Genomic DNA, 25,921 nt, shown 5'->3' on the forward strand with positions numbered 1-25,921 from the left:
CACAGTGATAAAAGTCAGCTCCGTGTTGAGGAGGGAGGATAAACTATAAAGACAAGAGGGCATCTTTATAGAAAAGAATGAAGAAGTTGCAGAGAAGAGAAAAGTGCGTGTGGGTGAAGGGGCAGATTCTGGCATGGCCCTAGAGTCCTGTCAGTGCTCAGTGTGTTTTTTTTTTTTAATTTTTATTTTTTAAATATTTACTTTATTTATTCCCTTTTGCTGCCCTTGTTGTTTTATTGTTGTAGTTGTTGTTGGATAGGACAGAGAGAAATGGAGAGAGGAGGGGAAGACAGAGAGGGGGAGAGAAAGACAGACACCTGCAGACCTGCTTCACCGCCTGTGAAGCGACTCCCCTGCAGGTGGGGAGCCGGGGTTCGAACCGGGATCCTTATGCCGGTCCTTGCGCTTTGCGCCACCTGCGCTTAACCCGCTGCACCACAGCCCAACTCCCCACTCAGTGTGTTTTTAAAGCTGGATATAATAATGAGAGTGATGGGGTCTGGGCAGTAGCGCACTGGGTTACGTGCATGTTACTATTCACAAGGGCCCGGGGGGAAAGCTTCAGGAGTGGTGAAGCAAGTACTATAACTGTCTCTCTGACTCTGTCCCTATCTCCCCTTCCGCTCTCAAATTTCTTTTATTTTTTATTTTTATTTATTTATTTTATTTATTTACCCTTTGTTTTTGCCCTTGTTGTTTTATTGTTGTAGTCATTATTGTTGTTGTTATTGATGCCTTCGTTGTTGGATAGGACAGAGAGAAATGGAGAGAGGAGGGCAAGACAGAGAGGAGGAGAGAAAGATAGACACCTGCAGACCTGCTTCACCGCCTGTGAAGCGACTCCCCTGCAGGTGGGGAGCCGGGGGCTTGAACCGAGACCCTTATGCCGGTCCTTGTGCTTTGTGCCACCTGCGCTTAACTGCTGCGCTACCGCCCGACTCCCAAATTTCTTTTATTTTTTTAAGATTTTATTTATTCATGAGAAAGAGGAGGAGAGAGAGAAAGAACCAGACATCACTTTCGTACATGTGCTGCCGGGGATTGAACTTGGGACCTCACATTTGAGTGTCCAGTGCTTTATCCACTGTGCCACCTCCCAGACCACCCCCTCTCAGTTTCTTTCTGTTATATCAAAGAAAAAAAATTAGGGTGGGGCTGGATAGCATAATGGTTATGTAAAGAGGCTCCATAGTCCCAGGTTCAAGCCCAAACACCACTATAAGCCAGAGCTGATCAGTGTTCTGGTAAAATAAATAAATAAATAAATAAATGATTGAAGATTATTAAGCTGATTGAAGATGTGTTAAACTGAGTGTGTACACACACATCCACAGAAGCATATATGTATCATGTGCATGTTACTGTGTCGATATTTATCCGCAGTGCTCTCCAGTAAAAAGCTCACTACAGAAAAAAATTTGACTCTACAAAATGTGAGCTAGTGTCACATCGAAAGCACGTACTTATGATGAATTTGTTTGTTTGTTTGTTTCTTTTTAAGAGGTTCTTTATTTCTTACATATGAAGTTCTGGCCCTGAAGAAGTCTCTGGCACTGGACACTGAGGTGGTAGAAAAAGAAAAAATGAAGTCGTACATATACACTCACACGGGTTCTTTGGATGAAACAGAAAACCAGGGTATGTTTGTGGTGAACCCGTCTCTGGGAACAGTGGAAGGCAGTGGCTGATTTTCCAACTGGGTGCTTAAAACACAGTAAGAATTGTTGTTAAATATTTCATTGATGAGGGAGACAGGAGGAGAGAAAGAGAACCGTACATCACTCTGGCACATGCGCTGCTGGGGATTGAACTTGGGAACCTCCTGCTTGAGAGGTTAACATCCACTGTGCCACCTCCTGAACTGCTATAATTAAGAGCTGAATTCCTCCAACTCTGAGATGCTATTAGCTCCTTAGAAACCAAATTCTTAGAGTTCACTGATTCTAACTTGAATTTCCATATTTGACCCAGATTTGTCCAATAACTAAGTGAAGATGAGCTGTCTATTTGAGTCTAGACCTGGAACTCCACTACAGGGCTGGGGGAAGGGAGGTCTGTTGAAGTGATTTGTCACTTGGCCTTTAGGTATTTCTGTCAGAGTGGATTTATCTGTGCAAAATAAACTCACGAGAGGAGTTCGTAAACAGGAACACCAACTTGCTTATTCCCAGCAGTGAAAAGCATCTCTCGGGGCTGGGCGGTGGCACACCTGGTACTGACACATCACCGTGTGTGAGGTTCCGGGTTCAAGCCCCCAGACCCCACCGCCAGAAGGGAAGTTTGATGAGCAGTGGGGCAGTGCTGCAGGTCTCTCTCCTCCTCTCTGTCTCTCTCTCTCTCTCTCTCTCAAAAATGGGAGTCTTGGAGGCACAGAGCCCTAATGACAATGCTGGGGCCAAAGAAAAAGCAAATATCCCTCACGGAGGCTGGGGAACCTGTCTCTACTCATTGGAGCACTGCCTCCTACGCATCTGGAAACCTCACCATCACCAGATGCTTGCCTTGTGGACTTGAGATTCTAGAGCAGAACTCTGTCATCGAGACGGGCCAGCCCGGTGAGTCACTGCACCTGACTGACCAGTCAGAGCTGCTCGTTCCCGCGCCGTCGGCCAGAACAGCACGTGTGCGGGGCACCACTGCGAGCCCCCCAGCCCCAGCGGGCTGTGCTCTGCAGCTCTGCGGACAGACAGCTCACCCATGTGTCCTGTCGACATTCCTCATGGGCTCACCCACACTTGAGTGAGCTTTTATGCTGTGGGCACCAGTTCTGCCACTTAGGACTCCCCTACATCACGGGGCTTAATCGCAGTGCCAAGTCATCTCCAAGGTACAGCTGCAGAGGAGCTATTTTAGGGGTCCTTTGCCTGACTGTCACTAGTCCTGTTGCATGCGGATATTGCCAGCTTGCGTTTTTTTTTTTTTTTTAGCCACCAGGGTTATTACTGGGGTTCAGTGCCTACTTAACTAATTCATCTCTTCCCACTAGCCATTTTTCCCCTTCTTTATTTTGGCAGGACAGAGAGAACTTGAGTGGGGAGGGTGTGATAGGGAGACGGAGAGAGACCTGCGGTACTTGATTCATAACTCCTGAAACTTCCCGCCCTTCAGATGGGGAGCGAGGACTTGAACTTGGGTCCTTGCACAAGGTAATGTGCTTAACCAGGTGCGCCACCATGCAGCCCCACTGAGGATGTTGTTAGCTTTAGTCAGTCTGTCTGTTTTCCCTTCTTCCCTGACTCAGAGTGGCTTTTGCTTGGGGTCTGGAACTCTTCAGTTCTCCTGATAGTTTTAGTAACTTTGATACTGCTGGATACTATTTTCTATTGGCTGTTGGGTATATTTTACAATAGAAAGGTGTGACTCTTTAATCCCTTTTTGAAAAAAAAAAAAAAAGGCTGGCCTTGAGCTTAGATATTTGTCTCTGCAGTACTGGAGCACAGCGCGTGGCGTCTCATTTAAGTTTGTGACCGTTTTAGGAATTGCTTACCAAGCAAGAAAAGAACTCCACAAAGCATTAAGGAAAATACTAGTAACATCAGCCAAGATATTTCGGAGTCCATTTTCTGGTGAGTTTCAGACCTTTAACTTGAAATCTTTGTAACTAATCTGAAAGTTATTTCATGAGCAACTTGACATTTCTCCACTCCTCACCCGAATGTCTGTTACAGCTGTAGAAAATCAGGGAACATTATTCTCTTGGCCTGATTTTATTTTACTTATTTCCTTTCCTTTCTCTCTTTCTTCCTTTCTCTCTCTCTCTCCCTTATTTCCTTCCTCCTTCCCTTCTTCCTTCCCTCCCTTCCCTCCCTCCCTTCTTCCCTCCCTTCCTTCCTTCCTAACTACCACCAGAGTTATGCCAGGGACTTGGCATCTGCACAACAAAGCCACCACTCCTGACAACCTTTAATTTAATTTATTTTTTAACTTGATAGAGACAGAAATGGAAAGGCAAGGGGATAGAGAGGGCAAGACAGAAACTCATTGTAGCCCTGCTTCACCGCTTGTGAAGCCTCCCCCCTGCGGATGGGAGCTGGGGGCTTGAGCCTGTGCCTTACTATCCAGAGCATGACTGCTAGCTCCCCCCTTTTTTCTTTCTTATAGCACTGTTCAGTTCTGGTTTATGGTGGTCCGGGGGATTGAAACTGGGGCTTTGCAACCGCAGACATAAAAACCCTTTTGCAGAAGCATTATGCTATCTCCCCCCACCTTGTATTTAATTTTTAAGAGCATCACTTTTGGGATTGCTTGCTTAACTCCACCCATCTTTATGGAAGTATTTTTGGTTCTAGTAAAGAAAGACTGAGAATGAATATACCCTCCGAGCCTGAGGATGTCAGTATGTAAATATGGTCAGGCGGGCTGGGAAGAAAGCGTGGTGGTTCTGCAAAAGCCTCTGCTGTCTGTTGCTCTGACCTCCTACGTCCAGTCCCCAGCACCACCATCAGCCAGAGCCAGTAAAGAATAGATAAGTCAGATAGAAAGTAATTGAAATTAGAGAAGGAGAAGCATGGCTAGACAGTCACAACCATGTTTTTTTCTAAATGAGAACATGGCATCAAAGTATAGCTCTGAGAGCAGGGGAGAGAGCTCAGTGGGCAGGGTGCCTGCCTCGCCACATGCACAGCCCAGGTCCTATCCCCCTTCCATCTCAAGTTCTCCCTGTCCTATCAGCTAAAAACAAACCCTAAAAAAATAATGAAGTTTTTTTTTTTTTAGAATAATTGAAATTTGAATATGTATCAGACTGGGTTTTAGATTACTGTAAAGTTTTTTGTTAGAGGGGGTCGGGTGGTGGTGCACCGGGTTGAGTGCACATAGTAAGAATTACAAAGTAATTCATAGTAAGAATTACAAAGACCTGCACAAGGAATCTGGTTTGAGACCCTGGCTCTCTCCCCACCTGCAGGGGGCACATTTCAAAATGGTAAAGTGTTGGTATGCTTCTAAATTCTGCTTCTGAGACCCCTTCTGTTGCATTGCTTGACATTGTAGTCTATTTACATAATCATTGTTTTCATTGGTTTGATCCCCACTGGTTCGCCGCTATTTTCCTTTTCCCCACCCCCTATCCTGCGTACTTCCTCTTCCTGACACTTCCGCCTCAGGAGATATAAAAGACAGGGCTTTCTAATGAAGAGAGATTTAGATGAGATTAGACTGCTGAACTGCATCCCCGCTCGTCAATAAAGATTGAACTGCGTTCCCAGCTCAGCCATGAGTCCCTGGTCGTCTCTCTCCCGCCCGCGAAGCCAGCCCGGCAAATGGCGCCCTGAACAGGGACTGGCAGTAAAACAGGTCTGTAGGTGCCTCTTCTTTCTCTCCTCCTCTCTATACTCTCCTCTCCGCTCAATTTCTCTCTGTCCTATTCAATAAAATGGGAAAAAATGGTCATGGAAGCAGGGCATCTCATTGATTTTTTTTTTTAAATCTTCATTTATTTATTGGATAGAGACAACCAGAAATTGAGAGGGAAGGGGGAGGGTAGGAAGGGAGAGAGACAGAGAGACACCTGCAGCCCTGCTTCACCACTCATAAAGCTTTCCCCTTGCAGATGGGGACCGGGGGATCAAACCTGGGTCCTTGCACATTGTAACATGTGCGCTCAACCAGAGGCACCACCACCCAGCCCCGAAGCAGGGGACCTGTAGGGCAGGCACCAAGCCCCAGCAATAAACAGATCTCTGTTAGCAATCTTGGGTATTAGAATGCACTTGTGATTACATAGAAAAATGTGGGTTAAAATTAGATGCAAATTGAACTTTGAAAAGGGTGAAATAGCTTACCTGTAGCCTCCTTTCTCAGTTTAGAAAACAACCCTCGCATGCATCTATCAACGCCCATGTTCAGCAGGGAAGCAATTCCAGAAGCCAGACCTTCAACCTTCTGCATCCCACAGTGATCTTGAGTCCATACTCCCAGAGGGTTAAAGAATAGGAAAGCTATCGGGAGGGAATGGGATACAGAAGTCTGGTGGTGGGAACTGTGTGAAGTTGTACGCCTCTTATCCTATGGTTTTGTCAATGTTTCCTTTTTATAAATAAAAAGTTAAATTAAAAAAAACCCTCGCATGATTAGGTAGATAAATAATGACACTGAGCCCCAGTGATGACCCTGCTGACAGAAAAGAAAGGCAATTATTAAATAAAATGCAGAGGTTGTGGATATAATTAGGTCTTTCATTCCATATATCTGATCTTTAAAAAAAAAAAACAACAACAACTTAATTTTATTAAGATAGAACAGAGAATCTGGAAGGGGATGGGGATAGAGAGGGAAAGACAGAGAGACACCTGCAACCCTGTTTTACCGATCATGAAGCTTTCTCCCTGCAGGTGGGGACCAAGGGAGGAGGGGGGTTTGAGTCCTCATCCTCGTGCATGGTAACACGTGCACTTAAACAGGTACACTACTCACTGCCCAGCCCCAATATTTTTCTTTTTTTTTATTATTAAGTATTTATTCCCTTTTGTTGCTCTTTTTTATTGTTGTAGTTATTATTGTTGCTGTTGATGATGATGTCCTCGTTGTTGGATAGGACAGAGAAATGGAGAGAGGAGGGGAAGACAGAGGGGGAGAGAAAGCTAGACCCCTGCAGACCTGCTTCATCGCCTGTGAAGCGACTCCCCTGCAGGTGGGGAGCCGGGGGCTTGAACCGGGATCCTTACTCTGGTCTTGTGCTTTGCGCCGCCTGTGCTTAACCCGCTGCGCTACCGCCCGACTCCCCACTTTCTAAAGAGAAAAGAGGAACAAAGGGGCTCCCTGACCCCAGTGGGACAGCGCAGTACACAGAACAGAAGAGCTGACCGAGGGTTGGCTCCTAGCCCAGGTCCCCGAGCCACCTCTGGGACTCGCAGGGGCAGCTGGCAGCTGATGGCGCCACTCACGGGGGCCGCCTGTGTCCTGGCCTCCTCCCGCACAGGCCCCTTCAGCACAGTGGACGTGGAGGACCACGAGTGCTCCGTGTGGCTGCTCCTGCGGCAGAGCCGGGAGGACTGCAGGGAGGCGAGGCTGCAGGCCGTGCAGGATCTGTCCCAGGCCCACCACTGGCACGGTAAGGAACACTGTAGCCACCCCATGCCCTCGCCCGCTCCTGGCCCCTGACAGGAGGAGAGGGGACTCCGGCTGCCTCAGTGTGGACAGTTTCCCGCTCCTTAAAGAGACGGGGGACAGAGAAAGTAGCAGGTTGGCTGGCATGGTCAGATGTGTTTGCAAAATAGCCTGGAGCTGAGCTGGCCACTTCTGGCAGATCCGTTTGAAAACACCAAGCTTTGAAGATGTCTACTTTTCTTTCTTTTTTTGCCTCCAGGGTTATCACTGGGGCTCGATGCCTACACTATGAATCCACTGCTCTTGGAGGCCATTTTTCCCATGTTTGTTGCCCTTGCTGTTGTTTTTGGTGTTATTGCTGATGTTGTTGGATAGGACAGAGAGGAGGGTAGACAGAGGGAGAGAGAAAAATAGACACCTGCAGACCTGCTTCACTGCCTATGAAGTGACCCCCCCCTGCAGGTGGGAGCCGGGGGCTTGAACACACCGATCCTTGCCTCGCGCCCTGTGCACTTAACCCGCTGCACTACCAGCCGGCCCCTAGACGTCTGCTTTTCTTTTTTTTTTTTTTAATATTTATTTCCCTGCCCTTGTTATTTTATTGTTGTAGTTATTATTGTTGTCATTGTTGGATAGGACAGAGAGAAATGGAGAGCGGAGGGAAGACAGAGGGGAGAGAAAGACAGACACCTGCAGACCTGCTTCACCGCCTGTGAAGCGACTCCCCTGCAGGTGGGGAGCCGGGGGCTCGAACCGGGGTCCTTACGCTGGTCCTTGCGCTTTGCACCACCTGCGCTTAACCCGCTGTGCTACCGCCCGACTCCCGACGTCTGCTTTTCTAATGTATCATTTGAGGGTCTCGGGGCCTCCTGTGGCATGACGCTGAGCAGCCTCCCCAGCCCAGTTTTCTAGTCTTCATGCTCCCCCCTCCTTCTCCCCCAGAGCGAGGGAGAGACCAAAACACCAATCACCACTCCGCTGTCCTTGGAGCTCCACCTGGTGCACTGCTGCGTCACTGCTTGTGAAGCAGGAAGGGAGCAGGGGTGGGGGGAGCTCGAACCCAGAGCCTTGCACTTAGTGATATGTGCACCACCACCAAGCCCCCTTTTTTTTATTCCCTTTTGTTGCCCTTTTTATTTTTTTTTGCCTCCAGGGTGATTGCTGGGACTCAGTGCCTGCACCATGAATCCACTGCTCCAGGAGGCCATATTTTCCCCCTTTTGTTGTCTTTGTTGTGGTTATTGTTGTTGTTGATGTCATTCGATAGGACAGAGAAATGGAGAGGGGAGGGGAAGACAGAGAGGGGGAGAGAAAGACAGACACCAGCAGACCTGCTTCACCACCTGTGAAGCGACTTCCCTGCAGGTGGGGAGCCGGGGGCTCAAACCGGGATCCTTCTGCCGGTCTTTGTGCTTTGCGCTATATGCGCTTAACCCATTGTGCTACCGCCCGATCCCCGCCCTTTTTTTTTTATTGATGTTGTCATTGTTGGACAGAGAGAAATGGAGAGAGGAGGGGAAGACAGAGAGGGGGAGAGAAAGACAGACACCTGCAGACCTGCTTCACCGCCTATGAAGCGACTTCCCTGCAGGTGGGGAGCCGGGGGCTCAAATCAGGATCCTTACCCCAGTCCTTGTGCTTTGCGCCACCTGCGCTTAACCTGCCCAACTCCCCGGCCCCCTTTTGACATATTTTTTCTTATACATGTCTTAGTCTGTGAACCGCTTTAGCAGACATCCACTGAGCCCACCATCCAGCTGCCTCTTCAGTCCCTGAGGGGCTGTCTCTCGAGAGGCAGCAGAGTGGTGTGTAGCCAGGACCTCCTTCCTGCCCATAGCTGGCCACTTTTTCTCTGTGTCCTCACGTGGCAGGGGACATGATGCTCAGTGGGGTCTCTTTAACAAGGAAGGACATGACGTCCCCTCCCACCGTCCCCCAGACCTAGCCACCTCCCAAAGGCCTCACTTCCATATCCCATGACTTGTGGGTTAGGATTCAACATGGGAGTTGGGGTGGGGGGCACCAGCATTCAGTCTGAACGAGGAGCAGGAACGCAGCGGCTCCCACGCCACCCAGAATGAGCGCCCAAACCACTGTCCCACCTTGTGGATGAGTGGACTGTCCATGCACCCAGGGCCTCAGCCAGAGCTCTGTCCAGTTCTTCCCAGGGCATGGTAGGCTTCGTACAGACAGGCTAAGGTTTTTTGAAAGGCAACCCAATAGTTTTCTTGCACTGAAGTAATCTTTTTTTTCTTTTTTAGAATTTATTATTTACATGAGAAAGATAGGAGGAGAGAGAAAGAGCCAGACATCTCTCTGGTACATGTGCTGCTGGGGGTTGAACTCGGGACCTCATGGTTGAGAGTCCAATGCTTTATCCATTGCGCCACTTCCCAGACCACAGTGAAACCATCTTTCTAAGAGGTTGAGTTCACCTGCCACTTTCTCCCAGTTGAGGCTGACTTTGTCGTTGTTTCTTCTCACTAAGGTTGGTCAGACCATGCTGTACGCAGAAGCAGCAGGCTCTTAGCTAAGGGGGTCCTGAGCGCGGGCATTGTGGTGGGAGGGAACAGCTCAGGGAATACACGGGCACAAACTCGGGGCCAGCAAAGCAGAGAACCTGCAGTAGCCTGTCCGCGTGCCCCTCACTGTGCCCGCTGACACGGGGCCTTCCCTCCAGATTACCAGTACAGGGTCGTGGCCCAGGCCGCGGATCTGAGGACCCTCATTGGTTTGGCGCGGAGCAAGGAGACTGATCTTCGCTTCTTCCTCCCACCACCTCCTTTACCTGCTTTAAAAGAAGTAAGTAACACCCCCCCCCCACACACACACACACACACAAGCCAGTTTACTGCGTGACCTTCCCCATGGGCACAGAAACACCCGTCGGGTTCTCGGGACAGCTCACGTCCCGGTAGCAGGTGAACGGAGCATAAACCGGAAGTGTCCATTTTCACACAGAGGGCTTCCCATACTGATCCCTGCCCACTCTTTCGCCTTTGGGGTGGACTTGGGGGCAGGAACACTGGGAGTACGGGCCTCACGGTGTAGTCTGATCACATGTCGGCATCCACAGTTTAACCCCTTGTGCCATCCTGTTGCTGGCAGCTGTCCCTTGTGTTGTTCGGGTGTGCTGGGGCACCCCCTGACCTCTGGGCGCCGGGCTGTGACAGCCCCAGATGTTCCCAGATGCCATGGAATGCCGCCCGGTGGGAGGCAGAGGCCCCGTTTTGCCCCAGTACTGCTGGTGCATCTCTCAGTCACCGTGTCCTTCTCACCCCCCAGGGCCACCTTAGAGCAGGCCCTGTGTGTCCCGGTGATCAGTGTCCCAGTTCTAGCTTGTTCCTTCTAAAAGCCAGCTTTGGGGGTAGGGGGGGTATAATTGTGAGGCCTGACATGACGTTGTTTTTGCAGCAACCCCTTCAGACTAGGGGCCCCTGGGGAGGGCTGGGGTTGTCAGTTAAGTGGCTACGTGTTCGTGGGTGGGAGACTGTCTTCCACAGGGAAAAGCAGGCGCTGACTGGTGCCGGCCAGCCGGCAGTGGCTGTGCGGGCTCTGATGGCGGCGCTGTGCCTTGCTCCCGTGTGTAGGACTCCAGCCTGGAAGAGGAGCTCAGGCAGCTGCTGTCCTTGTTGCCACAGACGGAGCTGGACGAGTGCGCCCAGTACTTCACGTCGCTGGCGCTGAGCGAGAGTGGCCAGAGCCTGGCTGCCCAGAAGGTCAGTCCTCGCGCCTGCAAGTGCAGTGCCGGCTCAAAGCCCTGGGGCTGCACGTGCAAGCGGTATAGCGATTCCGTGGGTGGGGAGCCTTAGCCAGTGGCCAGGGCTCTGAGATGAGATGCATCCCAGGTGGCGAGAAGTGACCACAGTCAGCCCCTATGCAGCAGATCAGATGGGGACACACACAGGACATCCCGAGCTGGGGCAGTGTCAAATGTGGGCCCTACCCCAATCTTCCACGAGTATTTGTTTGTAAAACTACATAACATAATATCAAGAAGGATCAAGGAAGATTAACCATTTTTTTTTTAAGTTTTTATTTTTTGCCTCCAGTGTTGGTATGCATGAGACCCCCTTCTGTTTCATTTGGTTTAAATCCCCCCTGCTTAACACTATTCTATTTACATAACCACTTCATTCTATTTACATAACCACTGTTAACAAGTTCCACCCTCCCTCCAGGGCATTTGTGGTTCAGTGATAGGATTCTCGCCTAATCTGCCCCCTCTTTGTCACACTCTTGATTTTCACCAGTCACTTTTCTCTCCACCCTCTCTATGTCACATCCTGTTTCCACCTTACTTGGCAAGTATATATAAAGACAGCATTGTGAGTTTTACAGTACTGTACCTTGAGTTTAGCTTAGCTCGTCTTAGATTGTGCTGCGTCCTGCATGAATAAAGAGATACTGCGTACAACCCAGCCATGAGTCCCTGGTCATCTGTTACCCGCCCGTGAAGCCAGCCCATTGAAAACAACATAACCCATCGAAAACAACACTCCAGGGTTATTGCTGGGGCTCAGTGCCTACAGTGCAAATCTGATGCTCCTGGAGGCCATTTTTCCCCCATTTTTGTTGCCCTTGTTGCTCTTGTTGTTATGGTTGTTTTTGTTGGATAGGACAGAGAGAAATGGAGAGAGGAGGGGGATAGAAAGATAGACACCTGCAGACCTTCACCGCTTGTGAAGCAGACCACCCCCCCCCCGCAGGTGGGGAGCCGGGGGCTCAAAGCAGGATCCTTACCTCGGTCTTTGCGCTTTGCACCACCTGTACTTAACCCTCTGCATTACTGCCCGACTTCCACAATGTTTTTTAAGTAAAACAGACATCAGAAGTAAAATGTCCAGGTAAGTGGCTACACACCATACGGAGAAAGGTCAGAGTACACGTCCAAGGGGGAAACATCAGGGAAAGGGTGTTTAAAAGTTCCATTGTCTGGGAGTTCGGTGGTAACATAGCGCAAAGACCGGCAGAAGGATCCCACAGTGTACAAGGACCCAGGTTCGAGCCCCTGGTCCCTACCTGCAGGGGAGAAGCTTCACGAGTGGTGAAGCAGGTCTACAGGCGTCTCTCTGTCTCTATCCCTCTATCTCCCCCTCCATCTCAATTTCTCCCTGTCTCTATCTGATAATAAATAAATAAATAAATTATATATATATATATATTTAAAAGATACTGAGTTTATTCCAGCACAGTCTTCAGACCCTCAGGGCAGCAGCCAGATGTCAGAGTCAGGTGATCGCTGTGGCAATGCAGCCTTCTACTCTCTTGTGGGCTAGTAAAATCTGACAGAGCCAGACTTTGCCTTAGAGCAGGATTCTTGTGGTAAGGGACACAGCCTGAAAAAACAGGCCTCACGGTATTTTCCTAGTCAGAGGAACGTACCTGGCAGACAAACAACATATACTTTACAAACGCAGAGATAAGCCAGGGATTTCTAATAACAAGTGTCAGGAAGTCTGTGATCAGAAGCATGTCCCCTTCCACTGAGCCACTCCCTGGGCCAACTTTTATGTATTTTTTTCCTGAGACTGAGAAATACACACACCACAGCACTGCCCTTCCATCCATGAGACCCCCACCATCCTGTCTGTAATTCTCATATTATACCAGGAATTGAACCCAGGGTCACAAGGTTACAAGGCCTATGGCTTACTGCTGAAGCACCTCTCTGACCCCCCATTCAGCAAATATTTCTGGGTTTCCTTTTTTTTTTTTTTTCCTCCCCTGAAATTTCTGGATGGAGAATTGTGTGTGAAGTCTCCAGGTTAGAGGACTTTGGGGTGAGGACAGAGAGGAAAGAATGCAAACTCAAAGGCTGCTCTCTTATGGGAATACATACCAGGCTTTTAATTCCTGCAGGCATCAGTTTGCAGAACCAGACTTCCCTCTACGCTTCCAGAATATTCTAAGGACCATCAAGATGGCTCCCCACGACAGTGAGCCTGCTTTGCCATGCACACTGCACGGAGAGAGTTCCTGTGCTGGGGCTTCCTCCCCTCCTTTCTCTGTCTCTGTCTTCTTTCGTTAGCTGGAAAAGTCAGCCTGAAATTCCAGCGATGACAAGAAGTGTTTTGACAGAGATTAGAGATAACAGCCTAGTTGTCTCTAGTATTATATGTAGTGCAGAGATTGTTTGTGTCAAAAAAAAAAAAACAAACAGTGTCTTTTTTCAGTAAACAGCATAACTATCTTCCAGGGTGGCTTGTGGTGTTTCGGAGGAAATGGACTTCCCTACGCTGAGAGTTTTGGAGAAGTTCCTTCGGCTACAGTGGAGATGTTCTGTTTAGAAGCGATTATAAGGCATTCGGAGGTAACTTGCCTTTTCAACATGTGGTTCACTTTTGAAAATATTGCTTACTAGTCATTTAATACAGTGATCTACAAGATTATAAGATAATATAGGATTGTAGTTTACTTTTTAAAAAAGTTTTTTAATCTTTATTTATTTATTGTATATAGACAGTCAGAAATCAAGAGGGAAGGGGGTGATAGAGAGACAGACAGACAGACACCTATAGCCCTGCTTCACCACTCACAAAGCTTTCCCTCTGTGGGTAGGGATGGGGGGCTCGAACTTGAGTCCTTGCACACTGTAATGTGTGCACTCAGCCAGGGCACCACTGCCTGGCCTCTAGTTTACTTTTTCTTTCATTGCCCCCAGGGTTATAGCTGGGGTTCGGTGCCAGCACTACAAATCCACCACTCCTGGTGGCCACTTTTTCTGTATGATTTTTTTTTTCTTTCTTTCTTGTTTTATTTGACAGGACAGAGAGAAGTTGAAAGAGGAAGGGAGGTAGAGAGGGAGAGAGAAAGAGAGACCCCTGCAGACCTGTTTCAGTGCTCCTGAAGCAGACCCCCTGCAGGTGGGGAGCGAGGGCTTGAAGCCAGGTTCTTGCACAAGGTAAGTGTGTGCACTTAACCGGTGCACCACACCACCCGGCCCTCTTGATGTTTCTCTTTAAGCCTTGTTCTTTTTTTTTTTCTTTATATTTATTTATCCTTTTGTTGCTCTTCTTTTCTTTTATTGTTGTAGTTATTATTATTGTCATTAATATTGTCATTATTGGATAGGCCAGAGAGAAATGGAGAGAGGAGGAGAGAGGGGGAGAGAAAGACACCTGCAGACGTGCTTCACCGCCTGTGAAGCGACTCCCCTGCAGGTGGAGAGCCGGGGGCTCGAACCAGGATCCTTACACCGGTCCTTGCGCTTTGCGCCATGTGCAGTTAACCCGCTGTACTACCTCCCCAGCCTTGTTCTAACAAGTTTCTGGCCCATCCCATAGGTAGGCAATAGCCAGCATCACATGTGCCAGAGTGATATTTTCTCTGCTCCCCTCCCCCATATATTAAATACACATCTTAAAATAAAAAAGAAAACAGGATGCCACGTGTCCATCCTGAATGGGAGGGAGGGTGATGGTGGGAAGGAAGGATGGACTGACGCTCTGGGCCACAGAAGCTGCCCACCTCTGGGTGCTCCGCGACAGAAGTAACATGTGCTGTGTGTCCAGCGTGGGGTCAGCTGGGGCTCCCCCAGGCTGGAGAGGCATTGGGAGGCCAGCTCCGACCACGCAGTAGAATCTGAAACCACCGTGTGCCAGACGGAGGTGCGGGGTCACAACAGACCCCAGCGCGGCCGAGGGGCTGGCAGAGCACAGCTGTCAGAAGCACCGGCCGCAGCTCTGGGCTTCGCCGGTGACACTGGCTGCAGACTGAGCTGCGCTCGCGTACCGTGCCAGATCCCCACGCACTGTGACCAGATCGAGGCGAATGGGGGCCTGCAGCTGCTGCAGCGGCTGTACCAGATGCACAGAAACTGCCCCAAGGTCCAGCGGAACATCCTGCGCATCGTGGGCAACATGGCCTTGAACGAGCGCCTGCACGGCGCCATTGCCGGCTCAGGTGAGAGCGAGCCCGCCAGGCCTGCGCCCCACGCCCACCCCCACCGCCCCACGCCCACCCCGGACTTGGGCTCTTGTCTGCTGCCTCATCAGGGCTGGCACCTGCAGGGACCCGGGTTCAAGCTTTAGCCCCCACCTGCAGTTGGAAAGCTTTTAAAGTGGTGAAACAGAGCTGCAGGTGTCTGTCTGTCTCTCTCCCTCTCTATCGCTCCCTCCCCTGTCAGTTCCTCTCTGTCTGTATCCAAGATAAATAAATAATATTTTTAAAACGAAAAGAAAGTGACACCTGAGCTCCCTCCCCCACCTACTCCGAGACCTCTGCGTTGGGGGGCCTGGCCGAGTCCACTGTGGTGGTGTGGGGGGCTGTGAGGAGAACGGTGGTGGTGCCGTGGGGCTGAGGTCTGCCTTTGCCTCTGTCTCTGAGACTGACGTGAGGCTGGCGGTTCCAGGCCGTGTGTTCTGTCCCCAGGCTGGGTGAGCATCCTGGCCGAGGCCATGAAGTCCCCCCACATCATGGAGGCCTCGCACGCCGCCCGGAGTCTGGCCAACCTGGACCGAGAGACCGTACAGGAGAAGTACCAGGACGGGGTGTACGTGCTGCACCCCCAGTACCGCTCCAGGTGAATGTCCGGGGCCCTGTGGCCCAGGATGGGGGTGTGGGGGACACAACCTGGAGGCTGGCTTATCCTCAAATGATTTCCGCACATTCTCCAGGATGGTGGGCCCTTGACAGGCTGCACCCATCTGACCCCGTACAACTGATGTGACTGTGAAGGCCTCTTCCATACTCAGATGAGGCTGCTGGTACCACTGCCGTCTTAATGAGTGGGCTGGGTCTTCCAGAACCAGGAGAGGAGAGAGGAACAGACAGACAGACTCTCCCTCTCTACCTCTACCTTCCCTCTCAACTTCTGTCTCTATCCAAAATAAATTCATACATAAAAATAAATACTATATATATATATATATATTTTTTAAAATATTTATTTATTTATTCCTTTTTGTTGTCCTTGTTTTATTGTTGTAGTTATTATTGTTGTTATTAATGTCGTTGTTAGATAGGACAGAGAGAAATGGAGAAAGAAGGGGAAGACAGGGAGTCGGGCGGTGGCGCAGTGGGTTAAGCGCACGTGGCGCAAAGCGCAGGGACCGGCGTAAGGATCCCAGTTCGAGCCCCCGGCTCCCCACCTGCAGGGGAGTCACTTCACGGGCGGTGAAGCAGGTCTGCAGGTGTCTATCTTTCTCTCCCCCTCTCTCTCTGTCTTCCCCTCCTCTCTTCATTTCTCTCTGTCCTATCCAACAACAAAGCAACATCAACAATGGCAATAATAACCGCAACGAGGCTGCAACAACTAGGGCAACAAAAAGGGGGAAAAATGGCCTCCAGGAGCGGTGGATTCATGGTGCAGGCACCGAGCCCAGCAATAACCCTGGAGGGAAAAAAAAAGAAGAAGGGGAAGACAGAGAGGGGGAGAGAAAGACACCTGCAGACCTGCTTCACTGCCTGTGAAGCGACTTCCCTACAGGTGGGGAGCCAGGGCTTGAACAGGGATCTTTATGCCAGTGCTGGTGCTTTGCGCCACCTGCGCTTAACCTGCTGCGCTACCGCCCGACTCCCCCCAAAATTTTTTTTTAAGTGAGAGAGAGAGGCAGACCAGGCACCTCTCGTCTCTAGCATCCGCTACAAGACTCCAGGGAGTGAACCTGGGCCCTCAGGCAGGTGCTGCCCACTGAACCACTTCCCCAGTCACAAGATGAAGTCTTTTTTTTTTTTTTTTTTTTTTGTGGCTGGCCATCTTGTTGGCGACTTGCTCGTGTCTGCACTCCTCTGCTGCGTGTGCGTGCACACCTGTCTTCCTGAGTGGCTCACCTGGTGGCTTCCCACCCGGCTGTGTCTGCGTCTCGGCTGCCGGAAGCAGTGTGACAGTGAACCTGACACACAGAGGCACTTCTTAATCAGTGTCCCCAGAGACTCTGCTTCAAGGCCCAGAGGTAGAACCTCTGGGCCACATAAGTAGTTCAGCGCTCACTTAGTTCCCCCGAGGACCCAGACTGCCGTCCATAGGGTGGCTGCACCAGAGACATTCCCCCCAGCGCAGTGAGGGGGACAGTAGCCTCTCTGATTATACAAACACAGATTGGCCTTCAGTGTGCATTGATCTGCACGTCCCTCATGAGTGGTGACAGGACGCTATTCTTGTGCCTCGTTAAGATCACCTGCCCTATTATAAAATTCATCTTTCAAAAGATTATGAGAGAGATAGAGAAAAAAAAAAAAAACACACCAGAGCCATCACTCTGGCACATGCCATGCAAGGGATTGAACTCACAGCCTCGTGCTCATGGCTGCAGTGTTTTGTCCTCTGTGCCACCTCCCAGCCACTAAGTCTGAATTTTATCCCTATTTATTAACATTACATTTTTCTGGGTTCCTTATAGTAACCCCTTCCTAGCTGCATATTTTAAGCATCTCCTTACTCAGAGTCTGTTTTCATTTTGAGAGTTTGCTGTGCTGTGCAGAGAAACCTTCCAGTTTGTTGTGGCCACGTTTGTGTCTTTGCACTTCAGTCTCTCACTTTGCAGTCAGATGCTAAGTAGAAGAACTTAACTCTGGTTTGTTTTTTCTTCTCTGGTTTTGCACCCAAGTCCTGCTTAACTGTGGTTTATAGTGGTGCGAGGGATTGACCCTGAGGCCTGCGGTGCCCTGAGCTGGAAAAGCTGTTGTATCAACAGCTGTGTTATCTCCCAGCCCACATCTACTCCAAGTTATTTCTGGACACCGTTTGTTGTTGTTTCCTCACCGACAAAACAAGTCCAAGAAATGCCCCCAGTGAAAGTAATACTTCTTCAAATTACCACACTTTAAAATTACATCTTGAGCAAAGTGCAAGGACTAGTGTAAGGATCCTGGTTCAAGCCCCTGGCTCCCCACATGCAGGGGAGTCACTTCACAGGCAGTGAAGCAGGTCTGCTGGTGTCTGTCTTTCTCTCACCCTCTCTGTCTTCCCCTCCTCTCTCCATTTCTCTCTGTCCTATCCAACAACGATGACAATAATAACTACAACAATAAAACAAGGGCAACAAAAGGGAATAAATAAATAAGTAAATAACTTTCTAAAAAATAAAATTACATCACAAAAAACAGCAAAAAAATTATCGTTGATGTTAAATTAGAACACTGGATTACCTGGTTAATTCTTTTGTTTGTTTTAAAAAACATTTTAAATTTATTTTACCTGAGCACTGCTCAACTTTGGCTGATGGTGCTGCTGGGGATTAAACCTGGGACCTTTGCTGCCTTGGGTATGAAAGTGTCTTTGCAGAACCACTATGCTGTCTCCCCAGCCCTCCTGGTTAGTTCTCATTTGTAAATAAAGTAATATGGTCCTTATGCCTTTTGCCATGTCACCTGGCGATGTACACAGGGCAAATTATCTTGCAAACACTATTCTGTCTTCAAACAAAATTTAAAAAATCTTGTTCAAAGAAGGTGTTGCTTTGATAGCATAATGGTTCTGCAAAGAGACTCTCATGCCTGAGGCTCCAAAATCCCAGGTTCAATAGAGAGGAAGGAAGGAAGGAAGGAAGGAAGGAAGGGAGGGAGGGAGGGAGGGCGGGTGGGCAAGCTGCTATAAAGTTTCATTCATTCCAAATTGTTTTCCTTGAGTTTTTGAGAAACTCTTTTGCACATACCAACTTGAAACAACACCAGCACTCCCTGAATACTTGTCCCGGCTTGTGGAATGCTCTCTGAGGAAGACCTGACTGAACTCACTAAGCTTCTCAGAGCTTACTAATTGCCTTACCTCCTTTCGTTTGTTCTTTCTCTCTTTCCTTTTTTTTTTTCTTCCCCCCCCCCTCTTCCCAACTTCCATTTTTAGATGAAGACAGAGAGGGCAGGGTGAAAGCTTCCTTCCATGCAGTGGGGGCTGGGCTTGAGCCCAGGTCCTGCCCATGACAGCAGAGCACTGTCCTAGTCCTGTCTCGCTGGCCTCCCTCCTCCGCCATGGAGATGGAACCTGAGAGCAGGCTGTGTGTCCTACCAGAACCCACGGACAGGCCCCTGCTTCCCTCCCAGATAGAGCCCGCCCACACCTGTTTCATTGTCTGTCCTGTGAGCCTGCTAGCCGCCTCCCCCCACTCTGTCTGGGTTCTTACAAGAGCAATAATGTGCTTACTCTGCTTCTTTTTAATATTTTTCTCTCCTGTCAGTCAGCCCATTAAAGCAGATGTCCTTTTTATTCACGGCCTTATGGGAGCAGCCTTCAAAACCTGGCGTCAGCAGGACCCTGAGCAGATGGCCCCACAGGTCTGGGAGGATGAAGCCAGCTACACCACGTGCTGGCCCAAGGTGAGGGGCCACCAGCTCTGCCCCTGCACGCACGCACGCACGCACACACGCACTGTCCTGGCAGCCCCACTTCTTTCCTCTTCCTTCTCCTTCTCCTCCTCCTCCAGACCCCCAGGCATTTTCTCTCGCCCCAAGGGGACAGTTCCAGTGTGTGGCATGAACAGCGGGGCTGGTGTCATTTCTGGCCAGGGCACAGCCCCAACAGAAAGCATCAAGTGAAAACCTGAGGTCTCAGGACCCCTAGTAGTTTACCCCAAAGAAAAGTGTCACTGAGCATCTGTGACCAAGCCCAGGAGCTGGTGCAGCAGCCGGAGTGGTGGGCACTCAGGCATGAGGTCCTGAATTTGAGACCCAGCATTGCGTGTGCTAGAGTGAGGCTCCAGTTCTCTCTCTCTCTCTCTTTCTCTTTCTCTCTCTCTCTCTCTCTCTCATTAGCAGAGAAATAAAGTATTTAACAAATCATCTATTACAATAGTTCTTCGACTTTGGAAATGAAGAATAGATACTTGGAAGAAGCAGTTGTTGATTGCATTTCCTTGTTATTTTATTTATTTACTTTGGATAGAAACAGGGAAATTAAGAGGGAAGGAGGGATAGAGAGACATTTGCAGCACTGAAGCGTCCACCCTGCAGGTGGGGCCCAGGGGCTGGAACCCTGGTCCTTGCACGTAATGGTGTGTGCTCTCAGCCAAGTGCGCTACCATCCAGCCCTCCTTTGCCAGTATCTCTTCCCAAGAGCCTTAGCGCTGGGAGGAAGTCAGTGAATGGAGTTTACCAAATGTTCAGTGAAAACCATGGAGCTGGGCCCTCACTCCCCGGGCTGCCCACCCCCATCCAAGTGTGGAGAACAGAGACAGGCCCTGTGCTCAGACAGAACTGGGGCTCCGTGGGGTCGGGAGCTCTCAGTGAAGCTGTCAGTCAGTCTGTCTGAGCAGAGATCCGAGCTTTCCACCCAGTGCTCCCCCAAAGCAGATTTGCTCTGGACAACTCCAAGAAGGACCTGGCTTCCGGGCTAAGGCAGGATAAAGCTGAGAACGCCACCCGTCCCGGCCTAGGCCCACAAGTCCTGACACCACCAGGGGCCGCAGAGAGCAGCCTGGCAGCCCCTCCTGTTGACCTTGATAGCTGCCTCCCAGCACCCCCTGCAGAGTGCAGCCAGCACTGCGGCATGGGGCCATGGACAGGGAGTGACGGGGCAGCTTCATGTGGGTCCCTCCTGTCTCACCTCCCGCGCAGTCCTGGCTGGCAGCGGACTGCCCTGCCCTCCGGATAATCTCCGTGGAGTACGACACCAGCCTCAGCGACTGGAGAGCCCGCTGTCCCATGGATAGGTACCCGGCTGGATGCCTGCCCCAGGGAGGGGGCTCTGGGTGGTGCCCGGGGGTCTGGGGTGGACACCGGCCTCCCCCTTTGAGGCCAGGGACAGGATCTTCCTAGGTGAAGTAGGTCCAGGCTATTCAGCCCAGTCTCAGGGAGCTTTTGTCCTGGCTAAGTCACAGTGGTCTCACTCACAGCTGAGACCAGCCCCCCTCCCCTATAACTCCCCCCCCCCACTGTCCCCTCCCTGTCCTCTGGCCGCTCTGACCACAGCAAGGCCGGGCTCCTGACGACACCTGTCTATCCCAGCTGGCTGCAACAGCGCCAGGAAGGAGCTTGGGGCTCTGGGACCCCACTGGGACCCACCCCTGCTTCCCCCTCTGCTGTCTTAGATGAGCCTTTCCTAGCCTGAGAGGCAGGGATTCACTGCAGGCAAGGACAGCGGCTGAACCAGGCTTCTCCTAGCCAGGCCCCCGGGCAGGTGCCAAGGGCAGGTCCCAGGCCTCGGTCCCCTTCACCCCAGGAGCCCTGAGCAGCCTTCCTGCCACAGAAAGGCCTCTGCAGACCAAGACAGCCAGAAGCAACCAGATCCAGTGGTTTTGAAGTCCCCTTTGGTTTTGAGAATCAACCCTGAACTCCTGACCCCCATGAGTTTGCTACAGAAATTCACTGTGAATGAAAGGGCGCTTCCAGGGAAGAGGCAGCCGGGTCCCCAGGCCTCCGAGAAGGTGACACAGCTCCCCAGCTCAGGGGCTCACTTAGGATGAGTGATCTTTGATCTGGGCTCAGCCAGGCCTGTCGGAGGCAGCCAGGGCTGCTCAGTCAGAACCAGGACGTGGGACCACGAGCACGGAGGTTCCCCTGGGCCAGAACCCGTTGTCTGAGCCTCAGTGCCCAGAGGGTCCTCAGTGAACTGGAGAGGCAGACGGGGAAGGCAGGGGGAGCCACTGCAGTGACAACCACCCTTCCTGCCCCGTCTTGTGCAGGAAGTCCATCGCCTTCAGGAGCAGTGAGCTGCTCAACAAGCTCCGAGCCGCTGGTGTCGGGGACAGGCCCGTCATCTGGGTGTCACACAGCATGGGAGGTGCGTCTGTCTCTGGCCTGCAGAGCAAACATCGTGGGGGCTGGGGGGGGGGGGCTCGACCACTCGCTCTCTATTGAGGGATTAATGGGTTACGGTTGACAGTAAAATGCAGTAGTTTGTACATGCATAACATTTTCCACGTAACAATTCAACCCGCACTAGGTCTTCTTCTGCCATCATGATTCAGGATCCAAACCCTCGCCCCCACCCCAGAGTGTTTTGCTTTGGTGCAAAGCTCTGCTTAGTGTTTTCCCTTCTGATCTTGTTTTTCAACTTCTGCCTGAGAGTGAGATCATCCCATATTCATCCTTCTCTTTCTGACTTATCTCACTTCACATGATCTCTTCAAACTGCATCCAGGATGGGGTGAAGAAAGTGAACCCGCCATTTTTTAATAGTTGAGTAGTAGTCCACTGTGTATCTAGACCACAGCTTACTCAGCCACTCAGCTGTTGTTGGATACCTGGGTTGCTTCCAGGTTTTAGCTATTATAAATTGTGCTGCTATGAACACAGGTGTACACAAATCTTTTTGGGTGGGTGTTTGGTTCCTTAGGATATATCCCCAGGAGAGGAATTGCAGGGTCATAGGGCAGGTCCACTTCTAGCCTTCTGAGAGTTCTCCAGACTGTTCTCCACAGGGGTTGGACCCATTGACATTCCCACCAGCAGTGCAAAGCGACTCCCTTTTGTCCCCACAACCTCTCCAGCATTTGTTGCTGCTACCTTTACCTTTTCTGATGTATGACATTCTCACAGGAGTGAAGTGGTATCTCATTGTCTTTATTTGCATTTCTCTGATAGTCAGTGACTAGAGTATTTTTTCATGTTTATTGGCTTTTTGGATCTCTTCTATGGAGAATATTCTGTTCATATCCTCTCCCCATAATTGGACAGGGGCATTTGTTTTCTTGTTGCTGTGGAGTTTTTTTCTTATGAATCCAAGAGCCTACAGCCCCCCCCCCCGGTGCTGTCCATGGTGCTGAGGAGAGACCCCACTGCCCTGCCCACCCTCCATGGGGCTCCCTGGGTGCTGTGCAGGGTGCTGAGAGAGGAGAGACCCCACAGCCCTGCCCACCCTCCATGGGGCTCCCTGGGTGCTGTGCATGGTGCTGAGATAGGAGAGACCCCACAGCCCTGCCCACCCTCTATGGGCTCCCTGGGTGCTGTCCATGGTGCTGAGAGAGGAGAGACCCCACAGCCCTGCCCGACCCTCCATGGAGCTCTCTCAGTGACATCCAGGGTGCTCCCATGTGGTGCCAGGGCTCAGACCCAGAGCTCTACCGGGCAAGCCTAGCACCTGTGGCTAGGAGTTTCCGAAGTCCTGTTTTATATGCCTAAATCATAAATAAAATAAAATAAAATAAAAATGAGGAGGAAAGGAAATATAAGTACTCATGTGCTGCTCTTCCCTGGCCAGGTCTTCTCGTCAAAAAGATGCTTCTGGAAGCCTCGAATAAGCCGGAGCTGCGTGCCGTGACAGACAACACCAGAGGGATCATCTTCTACAGTGTCCCGCACCACGGCTCCCACCTGGCTGAGTACTCTGTCAATGTCCGCTACCTGCTCTTCCCGTCTTTGGAAGTCAAGGAGCTGCGGAAAGGTGAGTGTGGAAGGGAGCTGGCACAGTCTGCACACCCTACCAGGACCCGGGGAGACGAGACTTGCAAGGTGAGAACATGGACCTGTGTGTGAGAGGCTTCAAGGCTGACGCTGTATCCCCACTAACAGCTGGAGCTGGGTGGTGTTCTCTGCCAGAGAGAGAGAGAGAGAGATGCCACACAGGCTTGAATAAACTGTGAACAAACTTTTTTTTTATATTTATTTTATTTATTCCCTTTTGTTGCCCTTTTTTTTTTTATTGTTGTAGTTATTATTGTTGTTGTCGTTGTTGGGTAGAAGAGAAATGGAGAGAGGAGGGGAAGACAGAGAGGAGGAGAGAAAGACAGACACCTGCAGACCTGCTTCACCGCCTGTGAAGCGACTCCCCTGCAGGTGGGGAGCCGGGGTTCGAATCGGGATCCCTATGCTGGTCCTTGTGCTTTGCGCCACCTGCGCTTAACCCGCTGCACTACAGCCCGACTCCCGAACAAACTTTTTTGTGAATAAACTGTTTGGACTAGCATGGGGTGTTTGCAGTTTGATATTTCTCTGCTACTTCCCTTTCATCAGTCATTGTGGCCTCAGATACAGTAAGAAGTTTTAAAAATAGATTTTATTTATCAATATTTTCTTTATTCACTTATGGGATCAAGAAAGAAATTGAGAAGGAAAAAAAAGAAATTGAGAAGGGAGGGGAAGATGGAGAGGGAGAGGGAGAGAGGGAGAGGGAGAAAGACAGATAGACCTGAAGCCCTACTTCACTGCCCATGAAGCTTCCCCCTGCAGGTGGGGACCAGAGGCTTGAACCTGGGTCCTTGTGCACTGTACTGTGTGCACTTAACCAGGTGTGCTACCACATGGCCCCTTGTTTATTTTATTTTTTTCTTTTTTTAAATATTTATTTATTTCCTTTCATTGCCCTTGTTTTATTATTGTAGTTATTATTGTTGTTTTCGTTGGTGTTGGATAGGACAGAGAGAAATGGAGAGAGGAGGGGAAGACAGAGAGAGGGAGAGAAAGACAGACACCTGCAGACCTGCTTCACCGCTTGTGAAGCGAAGCGGCTCCCCTGCAGGTGGGGAGCCGGGGGCTCGAACCGGGATCCTTATACTTTGCGTCGCCTGCGCTTAACCCGCCGCACTACCACCCGACTCCGGTGTTTATTTTATTTTAATGAGAAAGAGATACAGAAAGAAAAAGAGAGGGAGAGGCAAGCGTTGTGCTCAGCTCTGGCTGATTGATGGTGGTGCTGGGGATTGTACCAGGGACCTCAGAGCCTCAGGCAGGAAAAAGCCTTTTGCAGAACCATGATGCTGTCTCCCCGGCTAATATCCGGCTAGTGATTTTGGTAGCTGTCTTCAGTGTTTAAGACTCCACTTTCTGCCACAGTGTTTTTTAGCGTGTGAGCACACACACCCCTGTACTGTAGCCTCCTCTGGGCTTTAAGTGCTATTCCAAGTCACCAGCCAACAGCTCTGCCCCGTGAGTTGGGACACTTATCAAGAGCCACACCACACATAGGCCTGCGAGGCTCGCAGCTTACTCAGCCCGGCCACAAACGTTTCCTCTGTCTCCGGAGCCCTGAGACGCTGCTGAGTTTGGGGGGGAGGGGGTTTCTCACGGAGCCAGGATGCCCAGTCCCTCACACCAGGCTGTCTCCTTCCCAGACTCTCCTGCCCTGAAGACCCTACACGATGACTTTCTGGAGTTTGCCAGAGACAGAAAATTCCAGGTGCTGAATTTTGTGGAGACGCTGCCCACCTACATTGGAAGCATGATCAAGCTCCACGTGGTGCCTCCCGAGTCTGCAAGTAGGGGCCCCTCCCTCGTCAGTGTCAGCGTCACCACAGCACCAAGAGTTTCCCCTGGTCCCTCGGTGCTCCCGTGTGGTGCTGGGGCTCACGCCCTGGCCCCAGGCATGGGCCCTGCAGGTGTAGGGCCTGTCTCCCTGCACCCACATCAACTCTCCACAGTGTTTCCAGTTTCAGGACATCTAGATTCTGCTATTCTTTTCTGCCAGGGGCTGGGTGGTGGCACACCCAGTAGAGTACACGCTTACCACATGTGGAGGGAGACCCAGGTTTAGATCCTGGTCGCAGCTGGCAGGAGGGGAGAAGCTTCAGGAATAGTGGAACAGCCCTACATGTATCTTTCTCTATTTTATCTCTGTAAGTCTCTCTCTCTTTCTGTTTCTGTCTGTCAAGAAGGGAAGGAAGGAAGGAAGGAAGGAAGGAAGGAAGGAAGGAAGGAAGGAAAGGGAGGAAGGAAGGGTGCAGCCTGGCAGGCACTGATCCCAGCAATAACCCTGGTGGCAAAACAAAAAACAAAAAACCTCTTAGCACATTGACACTTACAGCCTTGGCTTGAGCCCCACTCCCTGACAGAGCTGGGAAGGCCCAGGGTGACTGGCTAGTCTCTGCCACCAAGAGGGGACTCTGGGGTTAAGATGAGACCGAGAGGACTCACTTCACAGATGGTCCCTAGATGTCGGGACCATTCGCACAGTCAGCCTGAGGTGGAGAAGCTTTAGGGAGGGAGGTCAGCTCAGGGGCTGGGAGGGGCGCACCTGGATAAGTGCACACATTACAGTGCAGAAGGACCCAGGTTCAGGCCCCTG

The 25,921-nt window shown here is 50.6% G+C and overlaps 1 protein-coding gene across 7 annotated transcripts in view; it reads left to right on the forward strand.

Annotated features, from left to right (window-relative positions):
• SERAC1 (serine active site containing 1) overlaps positions 1 to 25,921 on the forward strand; it is a 38,756-nt gene that overhangs the window by 8,579 nt on the left and 4,256 nt on the right. For 3 of the 7 annotated variants that reach the window (XM_060205268.1, XM_060205270.1, XM_060205271.1), the window contains exons 4-16: positions 1,502 to 1,638; positions 3,477 to 3,566; positions 6,920 to 7,051; positions 9,728 to 9,849; positions 10,638 to 10,766; positions 13,247 to 13,360; positions 14,790 to 14,952; positions 15,421 to 15,571; positions 19,164 to 19,302; positions 20,539 to 20,633; positions 21,606 to 21,703; positions 23,123 to 23,305; positions 24,972 to 25,115. In XM_060205268.1, the coding sequence (XP_060061251.1) occupies positions 1,502 to 1,638; positions 3,477 to 3,566; positions 6,920 to 7,051; positions 9,728 to 9,849; positions 10,638 to 10,766; positions 13,247 to 13,360; positions 14,790 to 14,952; positions 15,421 to 15,571; positions 19,164 to 19,302; positions 20,539 to 20,633; positions 21,606 to 21,703; positions 23,123 to 23,305; positions 24,972 to 25,115 (1,697 nt within the window). Of the gene's footprint in view, positions 1 to 1,501; positions 1,639 to 3,427; positions 3,567 to 6,919; positions 7,052 to 9,727; positions 9,850 to 10,637; positions 10,767 to 13,246; positions 13,361 to 14,789; positions 14,953 to 15,420; positions 15,572 to 19,163; positions 19,303 to 20,538; positions 20,634 to 21,605; positions 21,704 to 23,122; positions 23,306 to 24,971; positions 25,116 to 25,921 lie in introns of all 7 variants that reach the window. The other 4 variants (XM_060205274.1, XM_060205272.1, XM_060205273.1 and 1 more) reach the window with 4 other exon arrangements.

Source organism: Erinaceus europaeus, chromosome 13 (assembly GCF_950295315.1).
Source record: "Erinaceus europaeus chromosome 13, mEriEur2.1, whole genome shotgun sequence".
Taxonomy (NCBI): domain Eukaryota; kingdom Metazoa; phylum Chordata; class Mammalia; order Eulipotyphla; family Erinaceidae; genus Erinaceus; species Erinaceus europaeus.